General features: G+C 38.9%; 3 protein-coding genes across 4 annotated transcripts; all 3 read right to left on the bottom strand.

Moving 5' to 3' along the window:
* Positions 1–1,098: 1,098 nt before the first annotated feature.
* LOC308075057 (ATPase inhibitor B, mitochondrial-like) lies at positions 1,099–2,458 on the bottom strand. Its single transcript, XM_080414643.1, has 3 exons — positions 2,327–2,458; positions 1,603–1,715; positions 1,099–1,408 (listed from the first exon to the last, which is right to left on the bottom strand). The coding sequence occupies exons 1-3, from the start codon at positions 2,396–2,398 to the stop codon at positions 1,267–1,269; spliced, it is 327 nt and encodes a 108-aa protein (XP_080270769.1). The 5' UTR covers positions 2,399–2,458; the 3' UTR covers positions 1,099–1,266.
* Positions 2,459–4,501: 2,043 nt separating this feature from the next.
* On the bottom strand, positions 4,502–6,947 carry LOC308075056 (ATPase inhibitor B, mitochondrial-like). Of its 2 annotated transcripts, none has more exons than XM_080414642.1 (3): positions 6,818–6,947; positions 6,131–6,240; positions 4,502–5,929 (listed from the first exon to the last, which is right to left on the bottom strand). In XM_080414642.1, exons 1-3 carry the CDS (start codon positions 6,887–6,889, stop codon positions 5,788–5,790), a joined length of 324 nt encoding a protein of 107 aa, XP_080270768.1. In that variant the 5' UTR covers positions 6,890–6,947; the 3' UTR covers positions 4,502–5,787. The 2 variants fall into 2 exon arrangements, with proteins under 2 accessions (XP_080270768.1, XP_080270767.1); XM_080414641.1 differs by having other exon boundaries at positions 6,131–6,270; positions 6,818–6,904.
* A 1,869-nt stretch (positions 6,948–8,816) lies between these two features.
* On the bottom strand, positions 8,817–15,920 carry zmpste24 (zinc metallopeptidase, STE24 homolog). The gene is made up of 9 exons (XM_080414640.1): positions 15,502–15,920; positions 14,725–14,871; positions 14,307–14,510; positions 13,458–13,610; positions 12,879–13,020; positions 11,921–12,096; positions 11,209–11,313; positions 10,596–10,739; positions 8,817–10,392 (listed from the first exon to the last, which is right to left on the bottom strand). Exons 1-9 carry the CDS (start codon positions 15,607–15,609, stop codon positions 10,168–10,170), a joined length of 1,404 nt encoding a protein of 467 aa, XP_080270766.1. The 5' UTR covers positions 15,610–15,920; the 3' UTR covers positions 8,817–10,167.
* Between the last annotated feature and the right edge of the window lie 1,478 nt (positions 15,921–17,398).

The following is a 17,398-nucleotide window of genomic DNA, read 5'->3' as shown; positions in this document are numbered from 1 at the left end:
AATATAAAACACTATACTGTATGTACAAAGTAGAAAAGGGGAAGAGACAAATGGCAGCAGTGAATGCCATCTCCTTTCTAAGGGTTGAGTTTACCTCCCCTTGTGGTCACCTGAAAGATGGATTTTTGAAGTTTTGAAGGTAGCCAGTGATCAAAAAATGTTTAAGGGCTGGTGTCAGGGCATTGCACATTTTGGTGTCAGTGTAGTAGGAAGAGCATTTCCCCAAGTTTGTTCTAGGTGGGTGGCACCAGATCGTTGTTGTCGCTCCCTCTAGTATTGTGGCTGTGACTCCCTTTTTTTAAGTAGTTGGTCAGGTATGTGGGCATTGACTATCTTAAAAAACAATCCAATTTTTAATTGTTTAAACCCGTCTTCTACCCTGAGCCATTTGCAGACTAGCAAAATGGGTTGGAATTTGGTGGGTCATGGGCCCCAGGCTGAGAAGTGGTCGAATCAAGTTTGTGTTGGGGCTTCTGAAGCTAGTCTTTAGCAATCTGGGAACCCATCGTCAAATAAAAAGGAAAAACGGCACCAGATTAAGTCTGTAGTGACATACATTGGGATGTTGGAGAACCAAGAGGTGCAAGCATAGTCAAAGTGGCATCGAATGAGGGCTCCGGCAAGAGTCCTGAGAGCACCTGTTGACTAAAGAGGAAATTCTGACCAAAACTATTTTTACTTTTTTGATCACCTTTGATGCCATACTTTCACCTGTCAGCCCAAATAGGTAACCTCTTTGTCAACTCTAATCTTGAAATCATTTGCATTACTGAGGTAATGTTTTAACCCAAAAGCAATGGATTCTGATGCCGATTTACATAATGTATTTTAATGAATGTATTTTATGTATTGCATTTACATTTCTGTACAAGGTGTTTACCATGCTGAGTAAAACAAAATAGCTGCCATTCAAGTTTTTAAAAGTTATTGATGCCTACATTTTAAAATAGCAATATAAAAGTTGATTATTGTTGATAGTGCAGTATTGAGCAATTCAGAGAACATCTTAATGGTGGCCAGTAAAGTATGCACTGTCTTACTCACAAAATGTGTAGTTTCAGACCTCCCTAGGCCAAAACAGGTGTTCAATGGCAACAATTATAACAAGCACTTCCTTTATTAACTTTCAAGCATTTGCATAACATAAATCAACCACATATCAACAGTGGGCCTGGATAGGCAGAGCATGCGGCAAGATTATAGAGTAGTAGGTTTTTTTTGGCACTGTGAAATACTGAGACTCTGGGATTACTGTGTTGTTTCATCTCAGTCATCGTGCTTCAGTTTCCTGATCTTTCCCTTATGGCGGTCAATCTCACTCTGCAGACGTGAAATCTCTTTCTTGTGGTGGTCAATTTCCTCTTGGTGGTGCTGCTTCAGCGCGTTAAGTTGCTCCTGCTCTTTACGCCTGTGCAGGAGAGATGAAAGGGTAGGCATGAAAGACAAAAAAAAAATGAATGGGGAAGAAGGGATGAGGTAGTGCAAGATAGAAGAAAAGAACTTGGATGAGGAAGTAACAGCTAAAGTAAACCGTTAGTACAATCCTACATCACCAAATGAGGTAGGCCTACAGTTAGTGGTCTAAAAGAAGGAAACACATACTTGAAGTACATCTCTTCCTGAGCAGCCTGTTTCTTCCCCATGGCTCCACCTGCTTCTCTGATAGATCCACCACCTCCTCCACCTTTTCCTGCACCTCCACCCAGATCACCCATCTAAGACAAGAGGGAAGAAATATAGGCCCAACATAATTATTATTATTGCCATCTTGATTTGCTCACGTGACATTTAGCTTATCTGCCACCTGTAAAACAGCAATTTATCCCAGTATAACTTTAGGCTAGTGGATCTTGAAAGTGCGACAACATTCTGAAGGTCAAATTAGAATTTGTTTGATAGAAAAAGGACAGAAATTCCCCTTTGTCGTCATCCACGCAACCACAGAGGTCTTTGGAATAATCCAGAATGTTTCTCAACAATATAATGCACTGAACAGAGAACAACACGTATCCATGCACAGGCCTGAACTCTTGTTTCAAACAAATCAGCCCGAAAGTTCACATTTCTACTTGAATCAGATATTTAAATAAATGAAAATCAATTCAACATATTTGTCATAGACGATGTTGTTCAACAATACTCGAAACTGGTTCCAATTGTCAAGTTCATTACGTTCCCCAATCAAGAAGAACATGACATGATACGTACGTTATTGCCTCCACAAGTGGACAGTCCGTGTCAACAACACAATCATTCATTGAAATGAACTGTATTTTGGTAGCTAAAAACGAACATTCATGAAGTCTGGTCTAGCAGTTAATTTTACCTGATGGTCGGATGCCATTCTTAACTGTGTACTGATAAAGTTCCTAACGTTGGGTCTCAACAATCTTGCCATAATTGCTATCTAAATGAACAACATCCACTGACTGATTCGCACTCACTAGCAGCTGACTTATGAAGGTTACCGTTGGGGCCAGTGTTGCCAGATCTTGCGAGAGAAATAAGCAACTAGGTCTATGAAAACAAGCACCAAAGAAGCAAGCACTTATAGAGATTACTTTACTGTACATATTTTAGTTTTGGTTTTCTAACTGTTTATATGATGTTTTGCATAGCAGTGCATATTTGTCTGTCATTGAATGTTTCGATGAATTGAGTTCAAAAGACCCCAATGGAAATGGAAACAAGTCATAGGCTTTCTTGGGTTTAAAACCCTCTTAGCAGACCTTGTATTGAACTGTAGGCCTACTTTCCTGTGCTTTAAAAAACAAATAGCCAATCTACATGTTAATTTGGAGGTCCTCGATATGATAATGTTGGAGAACCACTAGTTTAAATAATATTAGGAGATAAGCCCAAAATAAACAACAACACTTTAGAAACAAGCCCAAAAAAAGCAACCCGCAACTACTATTTTCAAGCAACTTTACAGAAAAACAAGCCCAAAGTCGCTTATAATAAACGGACCTGGCAACGCTGCCATTGACCAGAAGGGGCGTGCCTATGTTTTTATAGAGGGGAGCAAATACATGAAAATAATAATAATAAAAAAGAATGAGTCAATTAACAATCAAAATGTAATCTTGAAAATACCCGAGGAGTGTGATATTTATTTTGCATTTGTAAACGCTTAGGGAACAGCAGGAACTATGTGAAAAGTGTAACTGATACAAGTCAGTACCCCTCTCTCTGTAATGGTATGGTCTCAGGGCGCACGCTCTGCGTAGCTACTGGCTTCACGCCATTGAGACCGGGAAAGCAGCAGTGTCATTTTAAGATTTATTTGGCTATTCAAAAATAGCAGATATAACAGCTTTTTAAATTGTGAAAATTTCTACAAATCTTGAATATGTATTTTTTTAAAGCAAACATTTATAACTCAAATCTTTGCATCTGGGGGGGGGGGGGGGCTGGAACAAAATATTTTGACATGGGGGTCCGTGGCCAAATTAAATACATATAATTTTGGGATGTCCTTGGCATGAAAACGAGCACCACTGGTATAGCAGCAACAGTTTTTCATTAAACTGTTAGGAATTAGGATTTAGAATACATTTGTAGAATCGGTCTCAGGTCTAACCGATATATTATAACTCTATGGGTCTATCATGGGGAGTGAAGCATGGCTGAACAGCCTGAACCACTGAAAATGTTCATCTTTTATCTCTCAACGTTATGTTGTGCTGCATTTTATGATTTGTATTGTGATGTTTTTGCCTGGACCCTAGAAGAATAGCCTCCACTAAGGTGTAGACTAATGGGTATCCTTAATAAATAATAAACAATAAACAATCAACGTGATTTCACTTGTTAACACCTACTCTCTAAATCAACTGCTGATATAGAACAAAAACAATTGTAGCAATAAATAAATCAAAACAATCATGATCAGTAGGCTAGTTGGACAACTATTTCAAAAGTTCACTGTGTCTTGATACCTGTTATAATTTAGTTGCAGCCAATTAGCTCTGGTCCATAGCATTAGAAGGAGTTCGAGAACTCCTTCTAACGCTATGGACCAGAGCTAGCAGCCAATTAAACATTGCTGTGGATCCAATTTTTCATGATATCCTTAGAGAGAAAACAACAGAGGTGCTTTGAGTTGTTTTATTCACATTGCTGCAAGGATGGGCTCCACTCTACTATCAAACCAAACAATAACTGTAATAAATCTTTTGATTCTTAGTCAACGTTGGGTTCACAAATAGGCACCAAAACAAAGAGAAGAAACTTAAAATAAAAAACATAGGAACTTAAGATTTCAAAACACATTCAATATTTTCCACGGTTCACTCTCTAACCAGTTACATGTAATTCTGCTCTTCATCAAAATTACACATGTGTTGTACAGGTTGATAATAATTAAGTGCATTAAAAAAGAAAATATTGTAAAAAGTAAAAATATAAATTTCAATAATTATTCCTTTAGAGAAAAACGGTGGCAAAGTCATATACTTGCCCATGTTTCCCTAGCCCAGAAAAGCTAACCATTGCAGAAATGTACAGTCACTCAAAAAAATAAATCACTACAGCATCGGCAGTGGTCTATCTGCCAGATGTAGATTGAAATCTAGTATGTTAATTAATTTGAGCTTGTATGGAGAAGCACCATCAAACATGGGATGCTCTGGGATAATTTCCATTTACTCTGGACAGTATAATCCAAAACCTAGTGACAAGTAGGTGAGAAGAGCACAGGACACTTTTCACTTTTCGTTTTACAAACCAATTAACCCTACAGTCAAAGATTTGATTGGCTAGTTTGTGCACAGTACACTGTAGAATGAACTTGTCCATTTGTTCCCCATCAAAAACACAGATGCTTAATAATTGGAAACTGCATCAACTTAAGCAAGATAGCTCTAAAGGCTAATGGCTACGCCGTGCAAGTAACATTTCTGGTATTAGGTTAAATTATTTATTTTCAGAATTTCATTCAAATAAAACTGAATGAAAAATAAACCCCTTTAAGAAATTCATTTTAAATTGCTTGATTATTGTTGATAGTGCAGCATTGAACAATTCAGAGGACATCTTAATTGTGGCCAGTAAAGTATGCACTGTCCTTCTCACGCTAACTATTATAACTAGAAAAAATTCTCCTCAGAGCACAGGTCTCCACCGGGTCAGGTAGGTTACTGTGGGCCAGCAATTTTCTGAATTCGCCAATCAGGATGGAATATGAAAAACGGAACAGATCCGTCTTGATCACTTGACTATAGAGATAATGTGTACCGATTTGCGTGATGTTTGGACAGAATTTGTAAGAGTACTATCAATAATCGGCCTCCTTGTGGCGCTATAATTGGGCAATGTTGAAAGGGTGACATTTCTTCCTCTGCCTAGAAAATTTCACATAAATCACACGCCGTGTTCATGATTTGAGGCATTTTGTTCAAAACAGAGCACTCCTGCAAACTTTGGAAGCCAACCAGGATGGAATATGAAAAATCAGAAAGACACGTTTCGTTTAATGACTATAGAGATACTGTGTACCGATTTGTGTGATGCTTGGACAAAATCTGTAGGAGTACTGTGTTTTGCAACAATCGGCCTCCTCGTGGCGCTATAACAGGCCCACACACACAAACATAGTCTCGGCCATGCCTTCGGCCTAGCGGAGACAACAAGCACTTTCTTTTAACTTAAAAGCATTTACAGAACATGAATCAACGACATATCAACAGTGGGCCTGACAAGGCAGTGCATGCAGCAACATTGAGTAGTAGGGGTTCTTTGGCACTGTGAATCACTGAGACTCTGGGATTGCTGTGCGGTTTCGTCTCAGTCATCGTGCTTCAGTTTCCTGATCTTTCCCTTATGGCGGTCAATATCCCGCTGCAGACGTTCAATCTCCTTCTTGTGGTGGTCAATTTCCTCTTGGTGGTGCTGCTTCAGCGTGTTAAGTTGCTCCTGCTCTTTACGTCTGTGCAGGAGAGATGAAAGGGTAGGCATGAAAGACAAAAAAGAATGGGGAAGAAGGGATGAGGTAGTACAAGTACAAGATAGTAGAAAATAAAACTTGGATGAGGAAGTTAACAGCTACAGCATGTATAGTACAATGCTACGTCACCAAATGACATGAGGTACGCCTATGCAGTTAGTGGTCTAAAAGAGAGTAACATACTTGAAGTACATCTCCTCCTGAGTAGCCTGTGTCTTAACTTTCTTCCCCATGGCTCCACCTGATTCTTTGACAGACCCACCACCTCCTCCACCTTTTCCTGCACCTTCACCCTGATCACCAAGAGGGAAGAAATATAGGCCCTATACAATTATTATTATAGCCACCTTGATTTGCTCACGTGACATTTATCTTATCTGCCACGGTGCCACCTGTAGAACAGCAATTTCTACCAGTAACGTTAGGCTAGTGATACTGAAAGTGCGACACCATTCTGAAGGTCAAATTAGAATTTATTCCATACAAAAAAAGGAGAGAAATTCCCCTTTGTTGTCATCCACGCGGCCACAGAGGTCTTTGGAATAATCCAGAATGTTTCTCAACAATATAATGCACTTGACTCAACTGAAAACAACACGTATATGCACAGGCCTGACTCGGTTTCAAAGAAAGTAGCCCGAAAGTTCACATTGCCACATAAAACAGATATTGAAATATCAATACAACATATTTGTCATAGACGATGTTGTTCAAGGATACTCAAAACTGGTTCCAATTGTCAAGTTCATTACGTTGCCACCACAAGTGGACCGTGTCAACAACCAGTCAATAACACACAATGATTCATTGAAATGAACGGTATTTTGGCAGCTAAACATTCATGAAGTATGGTCTAGCAGTTAATTTTACCTGATGGTCGGATGCCATTCTTAACTGTGCGCTGATAAAGTTCCTAACGTTGGGCTTCAAGAATCTTGCCATTGTTGCTCTCTAAATGAACAACACTGACGGACTGAGCTCACACCGAGTCGCACACAGCTGACATTATGAAGGTTACCTTTGGGGCAAGTGTTGCCAGATTGTGCGAGAGAAATAAGCAACCAGGCCGCATGGGCGCTCTAACCCAAGCCCGCGACGCCTAGAAGAATCTTGAAAAAAAAAGAGGCAACATTTTGAAGTATTTTCAAATCCACACAAATCTTGTCTCTGGCACAAAATATTTTCAGAAGGTTGTACTTGGGTGAGTCTACAAATTAATTTGGGGGTCCCAATTGACATGAAAATGTTTGAGACCCACTGGTTTAAACAACATTAGGAAAAAGGCCTAAATAAGCAACTACACTTTAGAAACAAGCCCAAAAAAACGCAATCCGCAACTACCAATATTTACAAGCAACTTTTAGTCAGGGGATATTAAAAAAATCTTGGAATAAATTCCTTACCAAAAAAAATCTTCACCAATGTGTTTGTAAAGGTGTCTAGTAACACATCTCACAAAGACTGAAATGCAGTTTCCCTAGGAGAATTTTTGACAGCTGCTGAAAGTTGGGGTACCCACCATTTCCCTGCATTTCCATGCAGGGGAAAAAACTAGGGTGTTTTTATGATTCTGAATCCATTGCAAGCATTTGTTTTGCAACCACTCCTTGGGCTAAAAACGGCCATAGCCATCCTTTTCCAGGTATACTTTTTGTGTAAAAAGCCCATTGAGATTGGGCTGTTTTTAGCCCAAGGAGTGGTTTTGGTGCAAAACAAATGCTTGCAATGGATTCAGAATCATAAAAACACCCTAGTTTGACCCCTCACATGAAAACAACTTAAAACAGAATTAAAATTAGATTATTTTTCCCTGCATGGAAATGCAAGGAAATGGTGGGTACCCCAACTTTCAGCAGCTGTCAAAAATTCTCCTAGGGAAACTGCATTTCAGTCTTTGTGAGATGTGTTACTAGACACCTTTACAAACACATTGGTGAAGTTTTTTTTTGGTAAGGAATTTATTCCAAGATTGGAAATTCTTCTGCTAATATCCCCTGACTATTTACACAAAAACAAGCCCAGATTCGCTTAAGCAGACCTGGCAACACTGCCTTTGACCAGAAGGGGCGTGCCTATAAAGAGGGGGGTAAATTAACGAAAACAAAGAATCCAATAAAAAGAATGAGTCAAATAACAATCCAAATCTAATCTTGAAGATACCCGACGAGTGTGACATTTATTTTGCATTTCTAAACGCTTATGGAACAGCAGAAACAATGTGAAACGTGTAACTGACAGAAGTCAGTAACCCTCTCTGTAATAGTATGGTCTCTCATAGCACGGCAGCTTGTTTGTAGATCTGCTATTTTTGAAAAATCATGAAAATGTGTGCAAATCTTTGAATATATATTTTTTTCAAGCGAACATTTGTTGGGGGGGGGGGGGTCCCTGGAACAAAATACTTTGAAATGGGCGCCCGCGGCCAAATACATACAATTTGGGGGGCACCACACCACTGATATAGCAACAATAGTTTTTCAGAAAACTAAGGATTTAGAAGACATTTGTAGAATCGGTCTCAGGTCTAACACATGGAGCGAAGTGTGGCTGCATATGTATCTTGAGGTGGATTGCACACACAGGCCCTATAATGTGAATAATTTCATCTTTTATCTCTTCATCGTGGTGATTTCACTTAACACATACTCTCTAAATCAACTGCTGATATAGACCCCTTAATTCTAGTTTAATTCAAAATGTGTAGCAATAACAAATACAAATCATGATCAGTAGGCTATTGGACAACTATTTTAAAAGTTCACTGTGTCTTTACTATACCCATTATAATTTAGTTGCAGCCAATTAAACATGGCTGTGGATAAAAATGTTCATGATTTCTATCTTTAGAGAGAAAACAACAGACTTGCTTTGAGGGTTTTTATTCACATTGCTGCAAGTATGGGCTCCACTCTACTATCAAACCAAACAATGACTGTAATAAATCTTTTGATTCTTTAGTCAACTTTGGGCTCACAAATAGGCACCAAAACAAAGAGAAGAAACTAAACAATAAAAAACATAGGAACTTATGATTTCAAACCACATTCAATATTTTCCACGGTTCATTCTCTAACCAGTTACATGGAATTATGCTCTTCATCAAAATTACACATGTAGAGGTTGATCGGGCCCTTGGTAATAATTAAGTGCATTAAAAAAGAAAATATTGTAAAAACCAAAGTAAAAATATAAATTTTAATGATTATTCCTTTAGTGAAATAGGGTGGCAAAGTCATAATACATGGCCATGTTTCCCTAGTCCAGAAAAGCTAACCATTGTAGAAATTTACAGGTCACTCAAAATTATTTCACTACAGCATTGGCAGTGGTCTATCTGCCAGATGTGGATTTGAAATCTAGTATGTTAATTCATTTGAGCTTGTCTAGAGAAGCACCACCAAACATGGGATGTTCTGGGATAATTTCCATTTACTCTGGACTGTATAATCCAAAACCTAGTAGGTGAGAAGAGCACAGGACACTTTTCTATTTTTAGTTTTCACACAACAAACCAATTAACCCTACAGTCAAAGATTTGATTGGTTAGTTTGTGCACAGTATACTGTAGGATGAACTTGTCCATTTGTTCTCCATCAAAAACACTGATGCTTAATAATTGGAAACTGCATCAACTTAAGCAAGACAGCTGTATAGGCTAATGGCTACACCGTGCAAGTAAAATGTCTGGTATTAGGTTAAATGATTTATTTTCGGAATCTAATAAAAAATTATGTAATTCATTCAAATAAAACTGAATGAAAAATAAACCCCTTTTAAGAAATAAAACAATCAATAAACCCCTTGAACAAATAAAACGATAAAAAAAAACCTTGAACAAATAAAAATCGAATAAGCTCTTTGTAAAATCTGACGTGCTCTGACGAAAGCATTCCTTTATACATACTATGATACATGTCCAAGTGTATGTAAAAATTACCTCCATTTGCCTTAAGGAAAAGCAGAGACTTCATCCCAGGTTTGGTAAGCTTTTGAGGCTGCTTTGTGCTGATTTCTTTTTTGGTTTTCTTTGAAACAAATAAAATTCGAAGTAAAGGGAACCGTAAGAAAATTATGGTCAAGTATGAAAATCAAATAAAAACAAAAAAGAAAAAGAAGAGGGAGGTTATATTAAAAAAAAAGAGCAGAGAACATCACAGGGCCAGGAGTGGTCTCCGGCGGCTCTTGGGTGGAGGCGACAACCACTCCCCCTTTTGGGAATGTCAGTCCTGCTTGACATTGCCCAGTGCTCTGAGGCGTTCCAGGAGAGGAGGGTGGGAATAGTGCCACATGGAAAATAACCAGTCAGCCACAGGGAATCCCAAGTTGTCCTTGTTGAGCTTGATGAGGGCAGAATAGAGCTCAGAAGCTTTGCCCATAGCCCGTGCAAAAGCATCTGCCTGGAACTCAAATCTGCGGCTAAGGACCGTCAGACAAAATGACAAGAGCTGCAAAGGACAATGATGACAATTAACGACGAGCAACTGATATGTATACAGTATGCATAATAAAATGTATATTTCAATAGTGGTATAAAATATACATATTTCAATAGTGGTACAATGACAGATGCCAAAAGCAAAATAACACTGCTTCTTTTCTTTAAAATTTTAGCAAACATAATTACAAGGATTGGAAGAACAAAAGTTACCTCATTGTAAGGGGAGAAAATGAACTGGAAGATGATCATCAAGCCAATTAAGGTGGGCTGGCTGTCATAGAAACCAAAGGCTAGGAACAGCTCCTTCCGTCCAATCAGAGCAGCGAAGAGGAAGAAGCACAGAAAGGAATTCATCTGTGCAAGCGGAGAAGAAAAAAACCCAACTCATGTTATTGGTATAGCAGGAACACTTACATACAGTGTACATTCGATCCATATATTAATATAGCTACATTTGACTGCGTTACTGCTGTGTATAAAACATTAAACATAAAGCATTGGATAAGACAATGGTCAAGTAAACAAATTTAAAATGCTTAGGGCAAGACATAATTTATACTTTATAATTTTATAATTTATTACTTATTTGTAGTTTTATTTTGAGCTTTTTGAGCCTTTACTTGATATCTACAGTGGAGAGACAGGAAAACACTGAGAAAGAGTAGGGGAGTGACATGCAGCAAAATGGTCCGACCGGCTGTGACTAACCAGAGACAGAAATTTCTATTTTCTTTTACAGAAAATGTGTTGACAATGATATGAGTCAATGTGTGCCATTTTCTTCCTTTCCTATTATAAAGGATCCTTTATTCTGAAAACCCACCTGACTGATGACAATATTCTTGACAGTATGGCCAAGCTTCCAGTGGCCCAGCTCATGACCCAGAACTGCAAGGATCTCAGGGTTGTTGCAGCCTTGCTTTTTGTTCTTAGAAACAGAAAAGCAAATAAAAATGTACATTAAAGTAGTACATACTTCATACATCAAATAAAATTCAACTTTTATCAAAATTACACTTTCTTTTCAGGCTACTGGTCAAGTCAAGCAGAAAAGGTATAATAATAATAAACGTATCACAAAAATATCATTTATCAAAATAAAATAAAAACAGAAACATAAGTGTTTTTAACTTTTTGTGTTGTTTTGTTGTAATGCATAATGAATAGACTGGCCTCTAAGTACTCTGATAACAGGTGCTGCACTAAGTACTCTGACAACTGCTACTGCACTGGTCAAACTACAATTGGAATACTCCACACTTATTAATTGGATTATCCTTTCTCCGGCTATGATCCCATTCAGGTTCAGCCAGGTAATAAGAAATACTGTTTAGATGGCAACAGGACAGGTTTTTAAGGTTCTTGGGCTTCACCCCAAAAGAATATTGTGTATCCTCTGCATGACAATGAAATAAAGGTTATATTACCATCGCTGATTGTGTGTTTACTTTACTGTACTGTTAATGGTGCGGTATGTCTTGCAGTAAGACGTTTCATGATGACTAATATGACAATATATTGTTTTGCATTGTAACCTTAGGCTTGGCTTTGGGCTCGCTGGGTGTGTCATTAGCCTCTGTCTGGTCTGGCTGTTGTTCTCCGGGCTTATTCAGAGGAGAGTAATCCTCCAGCAGAGTGTCGAACAGCACAATGCGCTTGTTCTTGAAGAATCCATAAAAGTAGGCGTTGCTGTGTGAGGAACGCTTGGAACCTGGAAGAATAATAGTAGTTTAGTTTCAGTCTACATTGGGTAGGTCTACCTATTTAAAGGACGACTTCACCCATTTTCAAACTATCTTCATATAATTGGTCCTCACTAACGCTCATGATGATAAAATGGTACCATTCTTTTCTACTCGGTCTGTGCCTCATAGGAGGGCTGTGGACACTTCAGAAACCCGCCTACCAGTGACATCATTGTTAGGCAGATTATTTTTTCAAACCAGATTTAAAAATTCTATTAACTCGAGAAATATAATAGAAAACCTGCAGTTTCTATTAGATGGGATTCACCATCGATGTCACTGGTAGGCGGGTTTCTGAACTGTCTACAGCAGAAAGTAGAAAGAATTTGGACCATCTTATAATGAGCGTTAGTGAGGACCAACTATATGAAGAAGAAAATAGGTGAAGTCGTCCTTTAAGGATGTTAGAAGATGGAACAGACATTTACACATATGGTACACATTTTAGAATTTGTGTTCAACAAAGTTGAAGCCAATGTCAGATTCTTTCACCATCTAGGTATAGGTGCGTACTAATGGTGCTCCAATCACGATTTTGCGAGCAGGAGGGTGTAGCGTAACCTGTGAGAGAGAGGCCTGATTTATACTTTGTCAAATCACAGTGCTTCATTAATCCGATTGTGCAAACTGATCCTAGACATTATTATCCCAATCACACATTTACATGAACTATCTGCCGATCCCTGGCCGATCAATCGGAGCACCTTGTGTGCGTACTGGTATAAAGGGGGTTCCAGGGGTTTAATACCTTCTACTACATAAACCTTCGTGAGGGGGAAGTCGATAGATTTGGCCATGGTTTCGATATCCGTTTTCAGTTCCCCATCTGGCAATGGAGTGAATTTATCAAACAGAGGAGCTATGTAGTCGGCATAGATGGTTACAAGTACCTGAGAGAAAACACAGAACAGACAGACAAGATCAAATCAATTGTGTTAACAGTTTGCCTTTAACACTGACATTACACAAAGCTGATCCACTGCAAATCTGATGCATGTTCATGTGGTTTCTATTACTAGTCTTGTCAACAAAGGAAAACATCACAGCAAAGCAAGAATTACTGCTATTGATTGACAGCAGGTTAGCGTGTTGCCTTCTAAATCATTCTCACCTAGCACTTCACCTTGCATAATTAAGAAGCTTCAAAACTATATCCAAATGATAGCATCTATAAATCACGAAAGACATACTTTCTTTGCTTTGTTCTTAGAATTCAGCTCATTTCAATTTTCTCCCAATGAGCTTCTGGAACATCTGACTGATTTTGGTAGAATATTGTCCATTTCAACACAACGATCAAGGCTGGTGAGGTGAAAGTATCACTAACCAGAGAAACACACAAGGTAAAGAGCCAGGCATAGATGAAAAAGTAGTCTCCACCAATCTTGATGATGTAGAGGAGCAGAGATGTCACAGGCAGCAGGATACACTGGGTGACAACAAACTTCTTTACAGCATCCTTCAGGAAGAACCCCATTGTCTAAGATACAGCAATGTGAAAAATGAAAATAAGAAAAGGACAAAAAAGAATGATGCCTTAAGTATGCAGTCAAACCAGTGCAAAAAACAATAATTTGAATGAAGAGGACAATCCGGCTGAACGTGGACCTGCAAAATGACGTCAATCAACAATGCTCAACCAAAAACAGAGAGTAGGAAGGATTGATTTTTCATTCTTACAAAAATGTTCACATCTTTCAAGGGAAGCTTCTCCTCCTGCTTATTTCACACAACCAAATCTGGTCTGACCGCAACATCATTTATACCTCGGCATAAATAATTGTGTTGTGCAACACAATTATTGTATTTTCAACTGAAAAAATCACTGTGGGGAAAAAACCCTGGACATAATTGTACTTGTATACATTTCCTACTTCATATTCTATTATATTATATGTCCGTCTAGTAAATTATTCTCCCTTCATCTTCTTACCACTCACAATTGCCGCTAAAACATTTGACCTTTATTTGTCTTTTCTTAACCTGTACTTTTTTTAAAGATCATTATCTTGTTATATACTGTATTGTTATTGTTAGCACAGTCTGCAAAGCATGTTACATAAATATTTCGCTGTTTTCAAAGCTTAAATTAGTCACTGTACTATAGTCACTGTACGTGGCAGCAACTTCAAGAGGCCAGGATGAGGTCATATGTACATGTTTAAGGACAGTTTACCTGCTGATTGAAGCCATGCTTCTCCTCAATGACAAATGTGCTGTAAATGCTCCAAGGAAGGCCAGTGAAGGCACTGAAAAGGGTAGCCAAGGTCAGAAACACAAGGGACTGGGTGATCTCATATCCTGGACCAAGTCCAAACCGGGCTGTCACAGAACCAGCCGCACTCCACAGGAGGGGGATTCCTCCAAGAAGCAGAATCAGCTACAGGACAGAACAGGAACGTTATGATGATAAAATCCTATAAAACTACGTGGGTTGTGATGTGATTGCAAACTTGAATTGATAATATCATTGTCGTTATCATTGTGCACCGGTGTCGTGCACCGAAAATACTACATCTACAAGCTAAAAACATGTCGGGTGTTGTGAGCTTGTAGATCTATCAAATTCAACACTGGCAAAAATCAAACCTTACCGTTCCTTCAGTCTCAGAGTAGAGTCCTGACCAAAAACTGAAGTTGCTCTTGTCCAGCTGGTACAACCGTGACTTTTCAAATGTCTCATTGTCCACAATCTTCCCCAGCTCCTGGGGGACGTGTGTGACTGTTCTGTATATCTTCCTCTGTGAGGTTAACAAAGGTAGACAGACAATACATTAAGGGTGCAATCGAACCAATCGATTTAATTTCTTTTAAAATAATGGATAATTTAATAATGAATAAAGGATCCCTATTTTGGGCATGTCATTAAGTTTCACAGAATGGCATTTTGACAAATTGTGAAGACGACCATTATGAATGGAACCACATGCACTATGTATGCACCTTGTTGATTTGTCAAGATGTATTTTCCCCAACTCACAAAGCTTGGTCAGCATTTAGTTATTTGATTCGAATTGTGTTGTTGTGGTTTATAGTCAATGATCAACCAGACGTAGCCTATACCAGAGGTTCTCAAAGTGGATTCCAGGGACTCTCTTGGTTCCTTGATGAGGTTCTAAATTGAACCTTACAAGTCTGTAACTCTGACAGCATACAAATGGAACCGTTATATAGATGACTCTGAGGAAGGTCGAAAGACCGAAACGTCAGTCTGTTTTACTTGCACCGAAATAAATAAAAGGCCTAAACTGTCCGTGTTGCTCCAGCGTTCTCTCTTCTGGAACCGTTATACTGTCAGAAATAAGGGGAGACTGACATGTTAAAGTTTTTTTTAACCATTGGCCTATACTCTGTTTTGACAGTGAACTTACCTGTCTGTACGAAAGGTATGCCTCCCATAGGTATACCGTCCACGAGAATCCCAGCACAGCATAAAATATCTGTTTCTCCACTGGTAGGTCACATAAAGTTTCAATCATCTTGTTTTGTCTGTTCTAAGCCTATGTTATTCAAGCTGGGTTGGCTAGCTTTGCAAGCTAACACTAGCTAGCTTGAATGTTTATTAGCATTAGCCAGCAGCTAACAATAAGTGCCTGCCTCCCCACTTGACGTGTACACACAAACGCAATTTTCAGACAGGTTTTAGTTGAGGTAAAGTCCTGTTGACTTCACTTTATTTCTAGACATTAGGTGAAAAGTATGAACTTGGTCACTATTGCGTCCAGTTCCCATTCCAGTGAGAGCCTCGTCTTCAGCCCTATGCTTCAGCCCCATTCATGCGGACTCGCCGGAAAAGTGCGTCAATGATTCTGTCGCTATTGAAACAAAGGACCAATCACTTTGGTTCCGCTGGAAACTTTTGAGGATGGGTTAAATCAGTGGTTCTCAACATGTGGGTCGGGACCTCCCCACATGATTTTGGGGATTGGGGGGGTCCCCAGATGACAGTGAAGTGAAGTTCACCCACAAAAAAAGAAAAAAAGACCACTAGCCTACTGCATCGAAAGTAATCAACACACTATATGAAAAATGGTCAAACATTGGCCAAATTGTCATTTTTGGGGGGGGGAAATAGCCGATCTACAAGCTCACAACGCCTCCCGCTGCGAGCTGTTGTGAGCTTGTAGATCAGCTATTTTCACAATATTTATTTAATGCCTAACTCCTACATTCCAAGTGCTTGTCAGGGTGGGGTCCCTGGGGGGTCACAGCCTGAAAAGGTTGGGGACCACTGGGTTAAATCATCTAGTTTAGGATGAAATATTATATATAGATGATTTTATGAAAAATGTAATCTTGGATCTTTGAGCCTATATAATATAGATTTATATAATGACCCTATATATACATTTAGATTGCTTACATGTCTTTCTATCTCAAATACAAGATCATATTAATTAATGGGAAGTGTGTTAAAGATGACAAAAGAATATTTACTGGACTAACAATTGCATTTACTATTTGCTGCTGTTCATCATCATTTGCTCATATCTGTTGACACATCAGTGGCCAAAGATGATTTAACGCGGTATGTTTAAAAGTTAACATTTAACTAAAATAGGTTGTATAGCCTACCGGTACATTGACATTTTAGAGTTGCTGTATACAATTACACAACCCAATAGCTATCTCCCACAACCCAATATTTCGCACTTCTGTACTGGTGGAAAGGCAATGGGTAGACAAAATCCTATCTGCCTATTCTATTAAGAAGTTGTGTGCAAATAAGGTCATGGGTTCATCCTCTGTGGAGTTCATCCTCTGCATTTGCACATATACAGTTACTCATCTTAACTATGCTTTTAAATAAATGTAATTTACATTTATGCATTATGTAAAGCACTTTAAATATATAGTGGGAATTGTGGCCCAAGGGTGGCATTACAGGAAAGATCATGGGATCAACAAAATCAGAAGGTGGTGCACATCAAGTGTGTGAGATTTCAGTCCTTCTGCATTACCCCATTTTCTCTCACTACGCTCTCTTTTCCCTTTTCTTACTCTTATCAGTCCTGTCTAGACAGTCTATCCCTTCTCGATGACCTATTCCCCCTTCTCTGCGGAGAGCCCCAGCCACCATATTCCTAAAATATGTTGGGTGTGAAGGTTCTGAAACCTCATCAATAATAGGTGGCTGCGCTACTGGAAAATCAGCACCTGAGCCTGGGGCTATAGGGTAGCCATATGTTCCCTGGCCTGGAGGTACAGAAAGATAAGGTCCCTTATAGGGACAGAAGGAGAATATATATACGTAAATTGCTACTGGTT

The sequence above is a fragment of the Gymnoscopelus braueri genome (genome assembly GCF_963280865.1).
Source record: "Gymnoscopelus braueri genome assembly, chromosome: 19".
Classification (NCBI taxonomy): domain Eukaryota; kingdom Metazoa; phylum Chordata; class Actinopteri; order Myctophiformes; family Myctophidae; genus Gymnoscopelus; species Gymnoscopelus braueri.
Note: the sequence above shows the minus strand (reverse complement) of the source record. Positions and strands in the feature narration are given on the sequence as shown.